At 40.5% G+C, this 19,025-nt stretch overlaps 2 protein-coding genes across 2 annotated transcripts; one reads left to right on the forward strand and one right to left on the reverse strand.

The window, feature by feature from the left end:
- Positions 1-299: 299 nt before the first annotated feature.
- Positions 300-5,781, reverse strand: HSDL1 (hydroxysteroid dehydrogenase like 1). The gene is made up of 5 exons (XM_082290014.1): positions 5,721-5,781; positions 4,698-4,930; positions 3,628-4,073; positions 1,499-1,726; positions 300-589 (listed from the first exon to the last, which is right to left on the reverse strand). Exons 2-5 carry the CDS (start codon positions 4,915-4,917, stop codon positions 488-490), a joined length of 996 nt encoding a protein of 331 aa, XP_082146140.1. The 5' UTR covers positions 4,918-4,930; positions 5,721-5,781; the 3' UTR covers positions 300-487.
- A 195-nt stretch (positions 5,782-5,976) lies between these two features.
- On the forward strand, positions 5,977-17,373 carry DNAAF1 (dynein axonemal assembly factor 1; the record flags this gene model as incomplete). Its single annotated transcript, XM_082290013.1, has 12 exons — positions 5,977-6,118; positions 7,259-7,394; positions 8,204-8,295; positions 9,132-9,353; positions 10,074-10,240; positions 10,494-10,615; positions 11,164-11,348; positions 11,817-12,086; positions 12,696-12,796; positions 15,490-15,558; positions 16,641-16,989; positions 17,276-17,373. 12 exons carry the CDS (start codon positions 5,977-5,979, stop codon positions 17,371-17,373), a joined length of 1,953 nt encoding a protein of 650 aa, XP_082146139.1.
- Between the last annotated feature and the right edge of the window lie 1,652 nt (positions 17,374-19,025).

Raw genomic sequence — 19,025 nt, forward strand, 5'->3', positions numbered from 1 at the left:
GCGCCAGCTGTGGACAAACCCCTGTCATGGGTCCCTGACCCTGATGCCCTCCCCTCCCCCCCCTGCTGCTCCCCACCTTCTCCACAACTTCACAGTTGTCATTTTGAATGGTTTGATATTTTGGGGGTCCCATTTCTGTTGGATTTGGAGGAGTCTCAAATTTTCTCAACTTTACAAATGGACATCGTGTAGCACTATGTGAGAGATGGTCACTTACTGTCAGAAATAACACTGTGCCTGCGCTGCCCAATTATCTCAATGAGAAAGTGAATAGAGAGTAACATCAAGAACATCAGCACTTTGTCATAAAGGAAAACAGCAGAAGAGCTATTTAATACAAGGATACAGAGAGGATCCAGACTTCTGTCGTCTAGGTTACGTAGCTTGCTTAACAAGGTACGGATAAGTTACAGTAAGTCCTCCAAGCTGCATTAAACATTTCTGCAGCACTCTGATCAGAACTGGCACGTGGGACATCGAGCTACTCCTATTTAGCTTTGGCTGCCAAAGCTTGCTTGCGTAGAATTTTGCCCAAATACAGTGCAAACCATGCCCACATCCATTCAGGCAGGCACTCACCCAGTGTGAGCTGTGGAGAGGCACAGGGAGACAAGAGAACAGAAAAAAATGAAAGGAAGGGACAGATTAAGATACATTCCATTAAAGTAAACAGTTTCTCAAATCACTACCAAAGCAAGGCAAAAAGTGCTTGAATATCATCAACTAAGCCTTACAATTCAACCCCTTGGAAGTACATTTATTCAGTTGTTTCAGAAGTAGCACCCACAGCTGAGCAGTTAGTGTTCTGCAAATAAATCCTGACTTGGTCAAGTTCACAACAGCAATTCTGTCCACTTCCTTTAATTGCCACATCTTGCCAAAATCCATCCTACCTCTTTTATTCCTTTTGGACTAATCCCCACTTCTTCATTTCCACCTACTCAACCCAATGCTACAGGAAGTCACTAGGTGGGATACATGAGATGTGACCAATGTGCATAAAACGATCTGCCCCCAAAAATGAAAACCCAAACAAATGGAGGACCTGCTTCCAGGTAGCTTAGAACAAAAGGATGCTGTTTTTTCCTGCTATTATTCCATCCTCCCTACCCACCCCTTCCCAAAGCAGAAATACGCTCAATATATTAAGACCAAAAAAAAGCTGCTTCTGTTTACAGAAGACAGTGAAACACTTGCCCAGTCAGCAACACCCCAGGTGAAATGAGATACTCTGTGCTTTTCAGTAAAAAGTTGACTCCCATTTTTGTGTGCATTTCAAGGGAGAATTGGATTCATTCTCTGATCTCAAAAATAAGCATGCCCAAGCATGATTTTCTAAAGCAGAACTAGTGAGAAAACACGGCACAACGCTTAAAGTCTACAATATATATTACACTTTTTCAGAATGGGCATAGTTTTCATTTAGACTCCTAAGAAAGTAAACAGCTGATGTACTTCTACTGACAAACATGAAATAGTTTATAGTGAATTCCATTACCTGTATTGCATGCTTCCAATAACCAGTGGTCCTTATGGATAACCCAAGAGTAGAAACAGCATGACTTGCATATTCTTCAGCAGTAGGAAAAAGGATAGATGTCTTTGATACAGTGCTGCTGAATGCTACCATTTTTGTAGTAATTATAAATGGCATTAGACTCTGAACAAAAATTCCTTTAGAGGCATACTCATAATGTAGTGCTCTACTGAAATAGTCCAAGTAGCTCTAGAAAGACAAAAGCAGAAAGAGACTTTTTTTTTTTCTTTTTTTTTAAACAATGAAATCTCAGGGCAAGGTTTTATTAAAATTACAGAAAAGTTGTAACATATTTTTTACAGCAGCTCAATAAATATAAAATTAATAAATAGTATAAAAATACAAATTTCTGAAGTATTACCAACATTTCTATGTGTTGTTATTTGCTATAAACTTGCCATGTAACTTGCAGGACAAAGTGACTGCTTAACACAGTCTGACAATTTCTGCTTAAAAACAATATAAGAACATTTATTTCATCTAAAACAAACACCTTGTTTGGTCTGGGGGCATTGCAAGGACACTCTACAGCCAGTTCTACCCACTACTGTCAGAAGGAGAAAATAAAGTCCCATCTTTAATACACTGACAGGTGAATTTCGCATTCAGCTGTATCCTCCAGAAGCCAGGTCAGTTATTTCCTGGGACTACCTTATGCAAAATTATTCATTCGTTAATGTGTATCTGCATTACCTCCTTTAGCTCATTTTACTTTTACAGAATAACAAGAAAAGCACAAGCCTGATAACTGGGACTTCTGGAATCAGACCAAAAAATGAGCCTGGCTCAGTCTTATTGGGGCAGCAACACTGATGCCTTCCTTGCTGAAGCTACTGCTGTACCACACAGCCAGTTCTCCCTGAGAAAAAGCATTTCAAACTCAGCTTGTGAGCAGACATCTTTCTGCTCCTAAACAGCCTTGCAAAAGGTGTTCCCAACAGTTTGCTGGGAAAGCATCTTGTACAAAGGCTCTTACAGCTGCTTTAGGAAAACTAAAGCGACCACTTCAAACACCATTCACTGTTATGTTACAGCAGCTTGTTCTCACTTCTGTGTTCTGAGGCCAGCCTTAAAGATGGATTGCTGATCTAGGATTTGGATTTATTTTGTCAGCTAAATGAAGAAACTTTGGTATATTTGTGTTTCCTCTTTTTCATTCAAGCCTTTAAATTGTTTTAATTCAGGGTGCAGTTCTACATACACTTACATAACTAAAGGGGCAGATACTCTGCACAGAAACAGTAATCTTAAGCAAGTTTCCACACTGAAGAAAGTCTGCAAAGAGTTCTATACCTTGGGGTAGTAAGAGCTGGTTTTGCTCCAGGCCAAAGGAAATACAAGAGCTATGTCAGGAGCAAGGCTACAACAGAGGGCAGCCACAGACAGCTGGGAGCAATAACCACTTGTGTTTAGACACTGGATCTAGGTGAGATCCTTCCACAATCCCAGTTGCTTTTGTGGATTCAGCAGCACATCATCCAGTGTAAATCCACCATCATCATGAGCATTCATTCTTCACACCTAGCTGCCCCATCCTATTCATTACTGGCTGGATCTCTTCAGGAAGGACAATTATGGGGGAGTTCTTTCCACTTGTCCCCAAATATGGCTCAACACTCCTTGGTACTACATGAAGCAGTGGCTTGATCTGGCCACACTCTTCGTCACAGTGGTGGCTTGAGCACGAGTATAGCCCTTTTTGCTACCAAATACTGGTATGCAAAAGGCTTGAGGAATATGCACAGTTCAGCTGAAGAAGAGAAATTAAATTCTTGACCCTTTCAACGGGGTGCACAGAACTGCCTCTCTGCTTTGTGCATCTGAGAAAGGCAACATTTCTCCTAGAATGACTGTTATGCCACAGTTCACACAAAATCCAAGAGCACTGACTTTGGTTCAAAGCCCAGCACTGGTGAGGATGAAGAGTTTACTGCATAATACATGTATCATTCACCTCCAATATTTAAACAAATCCCCAGAAAACATTCAAGTATTTTGACATCCTTGCTGAATGTTAAGAAACCCCATAACATAACCAGTCTATAATGTACTTTCCAGTGCATACCATTTAACACTACACCCCAACTTACTTTAGAGGCTCCATAGACTGTCAACATCGGTGCTGGCTGACAACAGACTGCTGAAGAAAGGTTCACAATTGCCCCTTTCTTCTTCTTTACCATGCCTGGCAGCACAATATGTGTCATCATGGTAGCAGAAGCAATATTTACATGGATCAAGTCCCATAGCATCTCCTCAGACAGATTAGTAAAATAGTCTGCGTAGGCATAAAATATTCCTACATTATTCACCAGAATCCCAATTTCCTTGTCTTTCAGAGCCTCCTTAATGGCTGGGTAAAGCTCACGCCCCTTGCTGAAATCAGCTACTATGAAATCTGTTTCCACTTGATAGGTTTCAGATATGCTCCTGGATACAGCCTCCAGCTTCTCTTTGTTTCGACTGACTAAGATGATATTGACACCATGCTTTGCCAGTTCTTCAGCATAAGCCTTCCCAATACCACCTGTGCTACCTGCGAGACAAAACAGCAATACAATACACAAGTGAAAACAGAGCAACACCAGCCTTCTACTTTGACAGTTCTTTCAATCAGAGCTTTATTCTTTTTTCTGAGATCATGTGGCACTGAATATATTGAATTCAAAGACACAACAGTAGAGACAACCCTGTCAACCACCTTCTGCAATTCCCCTCATAAAAGTTTTATATTTTCTATGACAGAAAGACAGAGCCCAAAGGAGAACCTTAACGAAAGGCAGGAACGTCAGAGGTACAGGACTCAAACCTTGTTGAAGAACTAGAGCACATATAGACACCTCATAGCAAAAAAAAGGATCTTGTCTGCATCGCTGTCTACATTTGCAGGTGTTCAAGATGTACCTTGCAAATCTGGGCAACAATTACTGTGATTCTTTCTCAGCAGTCAGTCAACTCACTTAGCTTGCCCATCTCCTGAGGAATTAGTTTATAAAGGCAACAAACAACAGCAGCTGCTCAGGCAGATTAACCTTCAACCAGAGATACTACAGGCCCCAGCTTATGACATAAAGTACACCCAGCAGCACAAGCTACCAAGTTTCACAGTACTGGCACAGTATGTTACACAAACAAGCAAATTCACCACTTCTTCTCTTACCAGTGACTACGGCCCATTTTCCGTACTTCTTGACGAGATCAATCTCCCCAGTCAGCTTTGGGATAACGTGCAGCCTGAGCGCACTGTAAGTGTCAAACGCCAGAGACACACACTTTCTGACTGTGTACCAAGCTCCAACAATAGCTAGGGCTTCTATGTAGAAACTGCAGGAGCGACTGATTTCTCTGTACAAGAGGGAGAATTGATCCACTGCAGCCATGGTGATCAGACGCCTGAAAAAAAAAAAGACACCGGCAATTACAATTGCCTCTTGGGCCACATAAACTTTTCAGACTGTATGGATAACCTTTGAGATTCAGCATGTTACAGTTTGAACTGTTTTGACACAGAAAAGCCATAAGTCAGTCTGCTAAAATTTGGGTGTCACCTATCATCATCCTCACTGGGTTAGGTACTGTTTAGCCCTTTTTCTTGGGCTTAGCTATTAATCAGTTATACTGCAACAACACTGATCGACGATTCTGTAAATAAAACAATTCAAGCAGAAGCTGAACAGGTGAAAAGCAATTTTGGAAGATGAAGAACCACCTACAAGAGAAGCAAGGATAACCAGCACGAGGCAGCTGACACACAAAGAAAAAACGGGCTCTTTCAAGGACAAAAAGCTATATGAGAGACAAAGCAGGCTCAGAGACAGAACGTCAGTCCCCAGCGCTGTCAAAAGCGCCGCATCTGCCATGAACCACGGCACAGTGCAGCACATCAGGCACGCCGCACACCGCGCTTGCTGTGCCTCACACGGCTTTTACTAGTTAATACATTTTTTAAACAATCACAAATCCGTCCTCTCCTCGACAGGACCCGATGTGCCGCCCGGCACCGCCACACTCCGCTCGCCCCTCGCCCAGGGAGGGACAACGGGCTCCGGGCGCGCCCTCCCCGCGCAGCCCCAGCGAGCTGGCCCGGCGCCTCGGCCCCTCGGCCAGCCCCGGCCCTGAAAGACCCGAACCCTCCCTGTTCCGAGCTGTCCCGGACACACCCCACCCCCGCCGCGGCCCTGACCCGCTGCCGCCTCGCCCGCAGAACCGGGCCGCGCCCGCCGCGCTGCCCGCGCCCGCCGCCGCCTGCGCCGCGCGGGGCTGCCGGGAGCGGCCGCGGGGCTTTGTGGGCCTGCGCGCGGCATCGCCATGGCTACGGCTGAGGCGGCCGCCGGGGCTCGGGCTCTGCTCCGTCCTTCGTCTGCCGCCGTCTAAAGCCTGCGGACATTTTGTGTGAAAAACTCAGAGCGTAAATCCCATACCAGCTCGGGGGTGTTAGAATGCAGGCGGCGCCTGCTGGAGACCCGGGCAGCGGCCGCGGAGGGGGGGTCCCGGCGCCTGAGGCGTCAGGGGCGGCGCCGCTGGGCGACACCGGGAGCGGAGGTGCCCATAAGGAGCGTGAGGGCAGCGCAGTGAGCACAGGTGAGCCCTTCCGGCTCGCTCGCCAGCACACAAAGCCTGCACATCACGGCTGTTCCTACTCATCTGGAAGCAAATACGAGTGTGTGCTTTCTCCCAGCAAAGTCACTGGAAATCCTGACATAACTGAGGCATACTTAATTGCTATCTTCCTGTGGCCTTTTTTTCTTTCCCTATATTTCTTACTTTCCTGTTGCCAGAGAGATATTTCCTTCAGTGTTGTAATCACACAGCTAGTCTGACCTCTAAGTCACAGAGTCACAGGATGGGTCAGGTTTGAAGGGACCACAGTGGGTCATGGGTCCAGAGCCTCCCTGCTCAAGCAGGGCCATCCCAGAGCACATGGCACAGGATTGTCTCCAGATGGTTCTGGAATATCTCCAGTGACGGACACTCCACACCTTCTCTGGGCAAACAGTTCCAGCTGTGTTCCAGCACAGTAAAGAAGTTCTTCCTTATGTTCAGGTGGAACTTCTGTGCATCAGTTTCAGCCCATTGCCTCTTGCGTTACTAAATATGTCTGATTATTATGTTTTAATTACAGTCATATTTAAGTAACCTGGTACAATCATCTTGTTTGCACTCTCTCTTTAAATGTACCAGCTACAAGTACAAGTAGAAGGTCCAGGGCAAGTGAAGAGAGAAATACTGAAATTGCCATTAAAGGCAGTATAAAGACACCTTCCAAGGAGTGCAGAAGGCTAAATTTGTAGAAGAGCTAGACTAACAGTGCTTGGGATGACTCTGATACACCATTACTGTAGTCTCTTTACAGTAAACTCAATTTGGTGTTAATTAAATGTAATACATATTAAATGTCTAACACCATAGGAACATTGGTGTCAATACTTTAGTGTCACTGTACATTATAGTAATCTTAAGAATAATGGGTACTATCTGACTTCCAGATCTAAAAAAAAATAAAATATGCAGATTTCAACAGTTCAATTGCTACTATTTATTTTACAATGCTGTGTAAAAAAGTTAAGTTCCATTAAAAATGTTAACAGAAATCTTGATTAGAACACTCTCTTCTTGAAATTCATATTCAAGTGCTTTTCAATATTTCTTTAAAGTAATTGGCAACGACACATTTTCCCTACCCTTGCTGTTAAATTGCAACTAATTTTCTTATTTATAAAGCTATTAAAACTCAAGAGAAAGAAGTCAACTGTATGTCCAGAAAAGATCAACAGAATGAACAAAAATCAGGTACTGATCAGAAGTCTGGAACCAGCTCATCCAGTCAAAGGACAGAAGAAAAGAGAGGCTCTGTAAGGTAATACATTGTCTGTGGATGTGTTGGCATCATCAGGAGTTTTGCTATTCTGTGTGTTCATCTCAGTTCTGGAGAACTTGAGAATAATGGATAAGTCAGGTATTAGTGGTACTTCCAGCATTTGTACAGATGTTTGGTTTTTATGGCCACAGTAGCAAACTATATTCTGACCACATGAGGTAGTCATGTAATGGATCTGGAGAAAATTGTGCAAGCTCCTGTGGAAGTCATTTGCCAGTAGATTTAACCATTTCTCTGCATCAGTTCAGACAAGGCATTGTGTTAATTCCTAGTGGCATTCCCAGCTAGCAAACAGCTGTATATCAAAACTATTGAGTGCTATTTTGGAGTCAGCATTTCAATAAAATGTTGGGTTGATAACTACTGACTTTTCTAATCTGAGAAAAATGTTGCATTTTGGCTCTGCCACCAAAGGTCCTGTACCAAAGCAACGAGGAACGGGGGAAAGAATTGGAGAGGAAGCTAACATTGGAACCAGAAGCTAACATGGAATCACGCTGCCCTTTTCCAAGAAGATGGACTCTCTAATTTCCTGTCCATTTTCCTATGAACTCTCAGTTTTTTAGCAGAAGGGCCTGGTAACTCACTTCAAAGGTAGAAATGAAAAGCCACTCTGAAAACCCTCACTGCTTCTTTTTTATTGGAATATAATTTTGAAAGCTGTAGCTATTTCTCTTGCATGAAAGAACTGTTAATTGTGTTGCATTGGAATCTGTAGAAACAAAAGATTTCAGAATGTGCACTGATATACATTTTTTGTTTTGCTTCTACTTCCTGTACTATTTTAGAATGACAAAAAAGATTCTGCTAGACATCTGTAAACAGCAGAAATTATACTGGACCCCATACTTAAATGATATACTATACTTGCATTATAAAGGTAAGATGTGAACATGACTGCCTAGCTTGATCATTTTAAGTAGCATTTTAGCAGAGAATCTGTTTCATGGCTCACTGAAATAAGGTATCTAGTCATTCTTTTAAATTAGAAGCACAATTTTATGTAATACTGGATTTGGGAAACAAAATGAGTCAATATGGAGGTAGAAAAGTAAACTGATTGTACATCTAACTCACTTTGTGGCGCCATTCAAAGGATCAATAGGAATCAAGGGACATATTTTTCGTTTCTTTTCCTGAAACAGGACCCTCTGAGAAGTGTCTTAAAATACTGGCCTGGGTTGCATTCAGAGGAAAATAAACGTGTTTTTCCTTAAATTGTTTGTATAAAGAGATTTTTCTAGCTTTTTGAACTTTTTTACTGCCAAATACAAATGGTCGAGAAGAAAATAAACAGTAAAGACTTGCTCCATGTTTGCAGACACTACTGAAAGAAAAAAAAATTGTTAGAATGAACATTACTCATCCTCTTGTGGTCTCTGAGCAGGTTTTTGCATGATGCAGCTACCTGGTCCAAGTTAACCTAAGAATTCTTCCAAATAAATAGGATATGCTACCTTCTACATTCGGCCTTGGTTTTGCTATGTGTTATTTAGCATCTTAAGGGCTACTGAGATACAGACCAGGATAGGTACTGGTTTTGCCCTTTATGGGCCAGAAACAATACCATGAATTCAGTGGAAATATTGGCAGTAACTTCAGTCCAAGTGCTCTCTCAGGCTGTTTCAGCAGCTCTGGTTTAATGGAACTTTCTCTTCCAAAGAGCTGTTTTCAGCCAGTGCCATTTCATTTTAAAATATCTTTTTTTCTGTGCAGGATTTGACCGGCTGGAGAATCTTGAAGAATATACTGGACTGAAGTGTTTGTGGCTGCAATGCAATGGCTTAAGAAAAATTGAGAATTTGGAGGCTCAGACAGAGTTGCGTTGCCTCTATTTGCAACTCAATTTAATTGAGAAAATTGAAAACCTAGAACCCTTACAAAAGCTGGATTCCCTCAATATCAGTAACAACTACATTAGGACCATTGAGAATCTCTGTAAGAACTGTTGGTACAACATGTTTTAGCCTCTGACAAGCCCTATTTCCTAAGTTCTGACTAAGCTTTTATTAGTGGCACTGGTTTCAAGGGATTTTTTTATTTGTGTTAGGATTTTGCACAATATCCATACCAAAGCCCACAGGGCTTCTGTTGAATCAAACCTATGTTGAGAAAGAGCAAATACATATAAACTGCTTTCACATGGATACCTAGGATAATGAAGTAGTTTTTCCTTATGTCTTAATACCATCTCAGTACTTGTCTGTGTTGCAGACCGGCTGACAATTCAGTTTTCAGCATTTACTTTACAGTTAAGATGTGCTTTGGCAGTTGCAGACACAATTACCAAATCTTATATCTGCTAAAAGATTTATTCTGTCCTCAGCAGAAAATAAAAAACAATTTCTCTACATTACTACTTGCATACATTGGAGAATTTTGAAACACAAGCTCTTGCTTTTGTGTAACTGATTAGTTTAAAATGTGAGTTAAAAACAACTACCATCCTAAAACCAAGCTGCTGTTTTTCCCTGGGGTGAAGAAAGCTTTGGAGGCCTAGCCAAAAAGTATATATAACAGAATAACAAATTTAGAAAAAAGCTCCAAATTCAATATAAACAACTAGTTTGACAATGCAGTTTTTTACTTGCTCCAGAAAACCCTCTGCGAAGCAGCAACTCTTACCTTTCCTTTCATTGTGCTGTTCTTGTCTGGCAGCTTGTCTGAAAGTCCTGCAGACTCTGCAGATTGCTCACAATAAGTTACGAACAGTGGAAGACATCCAGCACTTGCAAGAATGCCCAAGTATTTCTGTTCTTGATCTTTCCCACAACAATCTAAGTGATCCAAGTATTGTAGCTATTCTGGAGATGATGCCTAATCTGGTAAGCCAAAAGTAGCTGAGGGTTTGTCGTGTGTGGGTGAGCCCCATTAAGTGGCTTTGTTGGGTAGTTCAGGGCACAGTAGGTATCAGTCTAAAAGAAACATTATTAAACATTATTGTGTTTCTTGTAGATCACCTGTAACACCCTGGATGTTTTATTCATTTCTTGCTTTTGAAATGACAGGGAAAGTGCATATATCCAGAGTGGGGGTTTTGCTACTCAAGTTTAAAAATTGTTTCCCTTGTTTCTCTAGCATGTGCTGAATTTGATGGGAAACGAGGTGATAAAGAAAATTGCTAATTATAGAAAAACACTCACTGTTCAACTAAAACAGCTGACATATCTGGATGACAGACCAGTTTTCCCAAAGGATAGGTAAGAAAGACAGCCATCTTCTTTACACAGCAGTAAAAATCAAGTGCTAGCAATCACTCCTCCATTTTTGCCAATACTGTCATGAAAGGAAAAGAAGACTGAACAGTATAATTTATTGAAGGTGGGTGACCTCAAGGAGAAGAGTATTATACTACAGAGTTCTACATCTAACATACCTAGAAAAAAGCAATGTATTTTTTCACAAAATAATTCTTGAACAGAATTGTTTTATACCAGGTCTGTAAACCAGAGGCAAATTCTGATGTCAACAGAAACTGAGCAGGTGTCTGGAAAAGCTGAGCCAATAGCAGACCAACCTCTGGTGGTGTAATCACCAATCAGCATTTGGGTATCTCTGTTTCTTTTGTTTCAGTTCCATGTACAAGATGAGATAAACATGCATCCCTGTTGCATAAGGAATTGTCACCACTATCTGCTTTTTTCTCTTGCAGCTATTTTGTGCTGTTGCAAGCTACTTTAAATTTCTCTCTCATTGCAAAGATGAGCTTTTATAGCTGTATTACAGTGAGCTTTTGTGTTTTCATTAGAGCCTGTGCAGAAGCCTGGGCTGCTGGAGGGCTTGAAGCTGAGAAAGCAGAAAGGGAAAAATGGGAAACCAGAGAGAGAAAAAAAATCCAAGATAGTATTGATGCATTAGCAGCAATTAGGCAAAGAGCAGAGGAAAAGAGGAGACAGAAGTGCATGGAAGGAGTTGCAACAGATACCCTAGAAGGTTTGTGCTTACTATTTTGGAAGATGTCTGTGACCAATTTGAATGTGCAGAGGAGTCTTTATCTGATACATCTTTGGATTGACTAAGTAAAACTTTGTCTGCAAGCAAGTGGATTGCACAAAGGAGAGGGTAACCAGCACTTGTTGTTCATCCATCAAAGTCCTCAAGCATGTATTTAAATACATAGTCACTTGTGAGCCTTTTCAAAGTATTAGAAATACCAGACATTTATTATTTAAGTGTTTTCTCTAGATGATTTTTTTTCTGGGGAACTTCTGTTTGCTGGGGAGTTGAGATGGGAAAACAGCATTGCTGCAGTCTTGGGAAGACTACTCATCCACAAATAGCTGCTCAAACAAAGTAGGAGCTTTTCCTGCGTATTTTAGCCCAATGTAGTAGTGTTTGGATATTTAAAATGAGCAGTGGCAGATTAGCTCAGCAATTTTAATGAAATTATTTCTTTTGTAGGGGCACCTGTAAATTCAAAAGATGGTGATGGAAATTCTAATACATCAGAGACTTCAAACAGATCAGAAGAAGAAGCTCAAGAAAAGACTGAGAAATTTAAAAATGCAGGTTTTGATGTTTGTGATGAAGCGATAACACTTCTACCAAATAGAGGCGATAACAGAGATTTCACATCTGGAAATATGCCTGATGAAGTTCGAGAGGGTGCACAGGAACCAGACTCTTACAAATGCACAAATTTCAACGAGGAGACAGATGGTAACGTACCCAGTGAAGAGCCAAACCAAAGTGAGCGTGCAGAGAGGATGAGCCAAGCTCTTAGTGTAGCACTGCCTCTGCTGTGGGTCAAGCCAACTAATTCATAGATAAAAACATTCCATTCGATTTCCACAGCGACTAGGTGAAATCAAGGAATACTGGGTAAAATATTCCTTAAATACAACAAATAGTAGAATTCTGAAGGCTTAACCTGCAGTTTCTGCAACTTAAAGGTGGAACTTCACTTCTCAAACATGCCAGGTTTACTGGCAGGCCAGGAGAGTTTACAGACTTTCCTTGCTCCCACATAAACTGGGCAGTCTGTCTGCCAACAGAAGCTGGTCATTACTCTAGAGATTGTTTTGTACCTTCACACATGGAGAAATGCTTTTATAGACTAGTGGAACACCTTATTGAAAAATGCAAATATTAGTTTATACAATATAAGAGAGTCCCAGAATATCACAGAAAGACAAAGTGCTGGATTCAGCTGTGAATTCTGCAGTGGTAGTCATGTCCCCAGCAGTCTGGTTTTGCAGTGCTTGCTGTTGCAGTATAGACATATTTTTTATTCAGTTAGTTCTCTGCAACTGACTATTGATTATTCTTTAAATCTACCAGGGCAGGAGGCAGCTACTGACAAGGCCATGCTTCCTGAGAGGGATGAATATGCTGAAATTGAACAGTTCAAGCTGGAGACACTGGAGAAACTTTCTCTTGATGTATGTATTGGATTCAGACTTTGAGAAGTTCACATGTGGATATTGTCTTCTCCAAGTTAATTCTTGTAATATTCTGGCTAATAAAACTATATGGGTAGGTTTTAAAGAAAGGTATACTGTTAGAAAAATGAAAGAAAGAAAAAGACCCAAAAAAGCAAAGTTGCAGGGGTATTCTTTCCAGTGAAACATATATAAAGAATGCTTCCAAAGTTTATTTTGTCCTTAAATTTTTTATCTTATAAATCCTTTTGCCCTGTAAATCACCTGAAGTTGACCTTCTATCTTTGTGATTTCTCTGGAGAAGCTAATGAGGGCTCTCATTTAAAAACAGAAATCACAGCAAAAAGAATCCAGTAGATATATTTGTCCTCTTAATCAACACTCCAATGAAATATGCAGTTGAAAATATGAACTACTGCAGAAAAAGCATAGGGAAGAAATAGCACCCCCATCATTGTAAATGTCACCCAGCAGTATTAGATATTAGAAATTCTCAAAATAGAACTCTGATTTCAGTTTCCAAGAAAAACAGAATGTACATTATTCAGATATATAATAAGTGATTGACATTTGTAGTATGATCTTCTACTATCTGAAGTTTCTATCTGATGCAACATTTAAACCTGTTTACCATATTTAACCATGAGGAGGACATACATACCACTGAAAAATACAACTTCATTTCAAAGGAGAATTGTTCAATATGTCCTAATTAGGACTCTGCTGATAAACTGACAGTGTCAGACTATGATATAATCAGCAATAAAAACTTCTGAGCTTATGATTTCCCAGAGCACTTAATACACTCTTTGATACCCTATACTGGCATTGTTAACTACTGGCAGAAAAGCCTCATATCTTTGTCATGCTCTTAATTTCCCAGGCAAAAATTCCATGTTGTTACTGAAGGGCTCAGCCCACTGCTTTGGTAGAGGGTTTGCTGCTGCCTCCTCCTGTTCAGCTGTTTTCAATAACAGGTTTAAAAAAGATAGTGGAAAGAATGGGCAGCAATTCAAAGTATGCACAATATTATTCTTAAAAGTAGATCTTGCAGCGTCTGAAATAAAGGTTTTTAATGCACAATGACACTGTAGATACCCACAATGTGAAGATCTCCTTGATTCAGTGTTTGTTTTTCCCTTGATGCTCTATGGCACCACAGGAAGCCCCTTTGCACAAACTTTAAGGCAGTATAAAAGTAACTCTTAAGTTAACTCTTAACACATCTGTGGGGTTTCTTTAGAGATGTAAAAAGTGGGACTATTTTAATTCTACAGAAGAAAAACCAAACCCAAATCATGCACTAATGCACATTCCAGTGTTCAATGCTTCCAACGACATTTAGTAATAGAAGGAGCCTCTCCCAACAGCCTCCAGTACTTACCTATTGCAGATATTCCAAAGAATCTTAGTGCTGACATAGCAGGGAATGGCTGGGAAGATGCCGGTGGTGAGAAGCTCTGGAGCAGCACCATTGTCTTTTTTCATATCCTGAGTCTGTAGATGGTCTCAGGAGTAATAAAAGGGAGAAGAGTGGTGGAGGATTTGCAATGGGTGGTTATGACATCCCCGTGACAAGCAGAAACAAGCTCCTGTTGCTGCACATGCCTTGGCAGTGTGGGAACCACATTCCCATGTACCTAAACTAGGTTAACTTGTAGTAAGTGATTTTGGCTTGATCTGCAAAGGCACCCTGATGACTGAAACAACACTAACAGCTATTTCATCTCCCTATTGACATCAAACTCCACATTAGTCTCAGATCTTAATTTGTACATTTTTAATGCTATTTTTATGAAACTATGTGACTTCAGGACATGCTGCGCTAGCTGCAGCCATATCAGGAAGGAGAAATTTTCTTCCTTGATTTTAGTTCTGTAATAATCTTCACCACACAAAACAGTACAGAATAGATGTACCTGATGCTACTACCCCAAGCAGTCAGCTACAAAGTCATTAAGTGCTAAAAGTATCTAAAAACAAAAGGAGATGCTTATCCCAGTATTGACCTACCATTAAAAAAATGGCAACAAGGTATTAGGTTCTACCTGTGATTCTGCATTCCCACCTTCTGGTTTTGCTTTCACGTCAGCAAATGATAGTTGTCTGAGATAATATTTTCTAGTGGAAAGCTGAGATGATGGGACCTGTATGAGGAAAAACAGTTCTCAGCAAGTTTGCTGTTCTGTATCCTTAATTCATTCTCAGTAAAACATTGGTTTATTAGGTGTATTTACATTAACAGAGTTTACTGATATGCAGTTTCAGGAAGACTGCAGGTCTGGATTTGGCACTTACCCATAAAGATGGGTTGCAGTGGGATTAAATCTGTTGAATAGATAGGAAACAGCTAAGAGAATAAACCATGTTTGCTTTTAAAATCCTGGTAATGCCTTACTCTTTATCCTGTTTTCCTTTATAATCACACAGCATAGTAGAAAACAGCATTCAGTCTGACATTAAGGCTATTGCTTTCCCATTTGCTATTTCTGGAGACAGATGAATTTTCCCTTTCCCACATGTGTTTAACAGCTGACTGGCCCTGGGAGAGGATGGCAGTGGGGTCCTGCTGGCTGTGGCCTCACACCCTGATGAGCATTGCTTTGAAGAAGTTGTCCAGTGAGCCAGAGATGTCATTTTTCATGGGTTACAGTAGCTCTTCTCACTGATTATTGATCTGTGATTGTTCACAGGAACTGCCTGATTTAGAAGATGTAGTTCTAAGTGAGTTTCCCCCAGGAGACGAAATCTTTGTTCAAGAGGTAACATTTTCATTAATTCCAGTAATGAAGCTTCCCTAAACACATCTACAAATGTTTTGCAAAATGAGGATAATCTAAGTTGTGAAATGCTGGTTTGGAGATGCAATCACTTATGCATTTACAAACTTTCATCTCTCTATGTAAATCTTTCAAATTCTGATTTTTTTATATTTGTGTGTAACAAAAGTAGAATAAAAACTTATGATCAGTAATGCAACAGTTACATAAATTTAATTTCTTAATAGGATGTACTGTTATACTGAAGATTAGTCTTAAAATATACTTTACCAGTACTGATATGGTGCAAATTGCCTACTATTGAATAAAATCTGATTTTTCAACTGAAATCACAGAGAGATTGAAACTCCTCCTCTCCACTGCAGGCCAGTCCTTGTCCACCTTAGTGTTTTGCTTTGCTCAAACTAATCTTTTAGGCACAAGCCTATAAGAAGAAGAGAAAAAAAGAAGACAACAAAGTTTAAAAGCCCAGTTTTGATTCTCATGCTGATCACAGAATCATACTGGCCTTGCTGGAGACAGAGGCTGGTATAGTACATGCTCTTACAAGTCTTTCCAAGATAATGCCAACTGTTCCTAAAGTCAGCATAAGGCATGGAATTGATTTGCCCTTTTGATAACAGACTCATAACAGGGTCTTGGCCAACAAAGCCTCCTATTAAAAGAAGGCAAGGAAAGAGGATTGGTGAAGGAGGATGTGTTAGCAGCTGTCCTGCTCCAAAGGGTGCTTGGTTCTCAGCTGAAGACAGATGATGTTGGTCAGGTTCCTCTGTTCAGAGTAAAATATTAGAACAGAGCCCACACATTGCTGAATTGCTGAAATAGGTGTTCTTTTTATGAACTGTTAATAAGTTTATGGTCAGTTTGTTGCTAATGCCTGAGAAATTGCTAACCTAAGATTCATCCACAAAGCAGCAGAGCTATGGGTGAAGCATATATTCCATATATTTTATGAGAACAGCACATTAAAGCTGACAACTGTTACATGGATCCAAGAGATATTTACCCATCCTTTAGCTTTCATGTCTAAGAATAATTTTTCAATTACATTTTTACCTTTACAGCGGGACTGTCACCCAAAGATTGAAATAATTTCTGAAGTGACAAATGACTGCAGTTCTGCATTAGAGAAAAACAATAAAAGCATGCTTGAGAATTCAATAGAAGTTCCAACAGCAATTTTTTCAAGTGTATGTCAGAACCATAAAGCACGTGAAAAGGAGCACTTAAGACCCCTTCTCAAAAGCTTCTTTACACAGCCTGATAATTCAGAAAGATACCTGGAGATCAGAGATAAAGAAGTAGTCCCTTTGAAACCCTTGATCCAAGAGGTAATCACTGTGCCCAAGGACGATCTACTGTTGTCACCAGTCTGTCATCAACCAGATGACCCAAGCTCGTGGGAAGAGGATGGTAAGATTACAGTGACATTATTAATCACAGAGAAAACAGGAGTGGCACAGACACACTAAGGATCTGTTCATCTCCTGTTGAGGACTGTTAGTTACAATCACTGCTTCCTTTTATTTATGTGGGAATCCTAATAAATTAGGAATTAAAATGTTTTCTCTTTCTGTACACAGATTTCTTATTGAGTTTCATTTAAATGGTTGAAAAAAAATGGTCTCTATATTTGTTTTTTCAGTATTAAAGACCACGAATGAGTTTCACTTGCCTTTTGCCTTTGTGCTCTTAACAGGAAATGGCAGTGTTGGAGAAGCACAGGGCCTGGCTGAGGGGGAAGGATGTCCTCAAAAAGCACAAGGTGACGAGGATGGTGAGAGTGGATTGGATTGATCACTTTGAAAAATGCAGACCAAATATGGAGCAGTGTCTGGCTGATTGCATGCAAGTATTCCCAAAATATGGAGGCCAGCAATGGGACCATTAGTTAAAACTGACATAACACTGTGATATCAAAACTCACTGCCCTTGGCTCCAAGCTCCTCAGGGCAGCTGCCTGTTCACTACTTTGAAAACTACTGTTTTGAGGCTGAATTCCAGCCTTGTGTTTTGTGCCTTTGCATCCTTCTAGAAATGCCTTAGTGACATGTTAATATATCAGTTTCATTACAGATGTAGTTTCAAGCATAATTCATTGTGTCTGTCATTTGAACTAAATAAAGGTTCCATTTGTAACCACATATATTTTAACTTGGTGTTTCATATTTTAAGTCCATACGTGTGCACATCATAGCAGATGGACAGACTCCAATGACAAATGGAGATTGCTTTGTGATGGGATATTTTACTGATCTAATATTCCTTGACATTTTGATTGTTTATGCCTAAACAGGTGCAGAAATAGCATCCCTGCACAGAAAATCTGATTTTACCTTTTAGGGCATCTGTAATGAAATACACTTATATCTGCTACTTTTACTGTTTTTCATTGAGATGTGTCTCAGGATCTGGATTTTGAGTGTAGCCAAGTTTAGGTGAATGTCTTTTTTCATGTTTCTATACATCTCTAATAATTTGTAATAAATAGAACTGAACAGTTCTTGTAGGTGTGCAAATTTAAAGAAATAAAATATTGCTGTGGGCTTGTTGAAGATATGTATTTCCTATTATCTGGGCTTAGGTGCCATCTGGTGGCAAGAGAACCAGACCTCACAGTAACACAGAATAATTGTGAAAGCCCTCAGAGAGGACAACACAATTGCTTTCAATTTCAGCTGTTTTCCACCTTGCACAAGCTAAAACATGCTGGCAAAAGCCTCAGCCTCCAGGACAGGTTGGGGTAAGCCAAGGGCCTGTGGAGCACAGGCACAGGAATCTCCTCTTCAGAAAGCTGCAAATGCTGCTACCAACCTGTATGAGTTCCATCCTAAAAAAGTACCTGCTTCCTTTTCTGACAGAAAGCTGGATAAGGACTATTTTGAGGGCTTTGGGTTTTGCATTTTCCATGCTGTTTTTTAGTGCCTGTCCTGGTATCTGCTTACTACACTAAACACAAGTAAGCAGAAAGGACCACATTATGTTTGCAAACAAAAGATTTTTAAAAATAATTCCAAGAGTGAAGTTTGAGTTCTGTTACCTCTGAAAGCAAGAAAAATAGGACAAATGGGGGAAAAAAGAGCATCGAGTAGTTTCAAGAACTATAGATTCTTTTACTGTGATCCTGATTTTACCAGCTATATCCACCCTGACTGGCATTTTAGTTGGAAGAATTCAGCAGCTTTCTGAGCTGTGTTTACTTTGCCACGTTTTACGTGGGAGGTCCCCCCAGCCCCTGTGTGTGCACACAGTGACCACAGCCCACCAGTGGGCCCTACATGAGCTCATGGGGGAATCTTCTGCATGTTTAAAACTGATTTTCGCTTGTCACTGAGGACTTGGGAAGGAGAAAAGAAGTAAGGGATAGACGAAAGGAGTGAGAGAAATGCCAAAGTAGGACTAAATGAGAAAAAGGAAATATGTTTAATTAGTGTCTTCTGTAAAACTTT

Source organism: Coloeus monedula (genome assembly GCF_965178545.1).
Source record: "Coloeus monedula genome assembly, chromosome: 13".
NCBI lineage: Eukaryota > Metazoa > Chordata > Aves > Passeriformes > Corvidae > Coloeus > Coloeus monedula.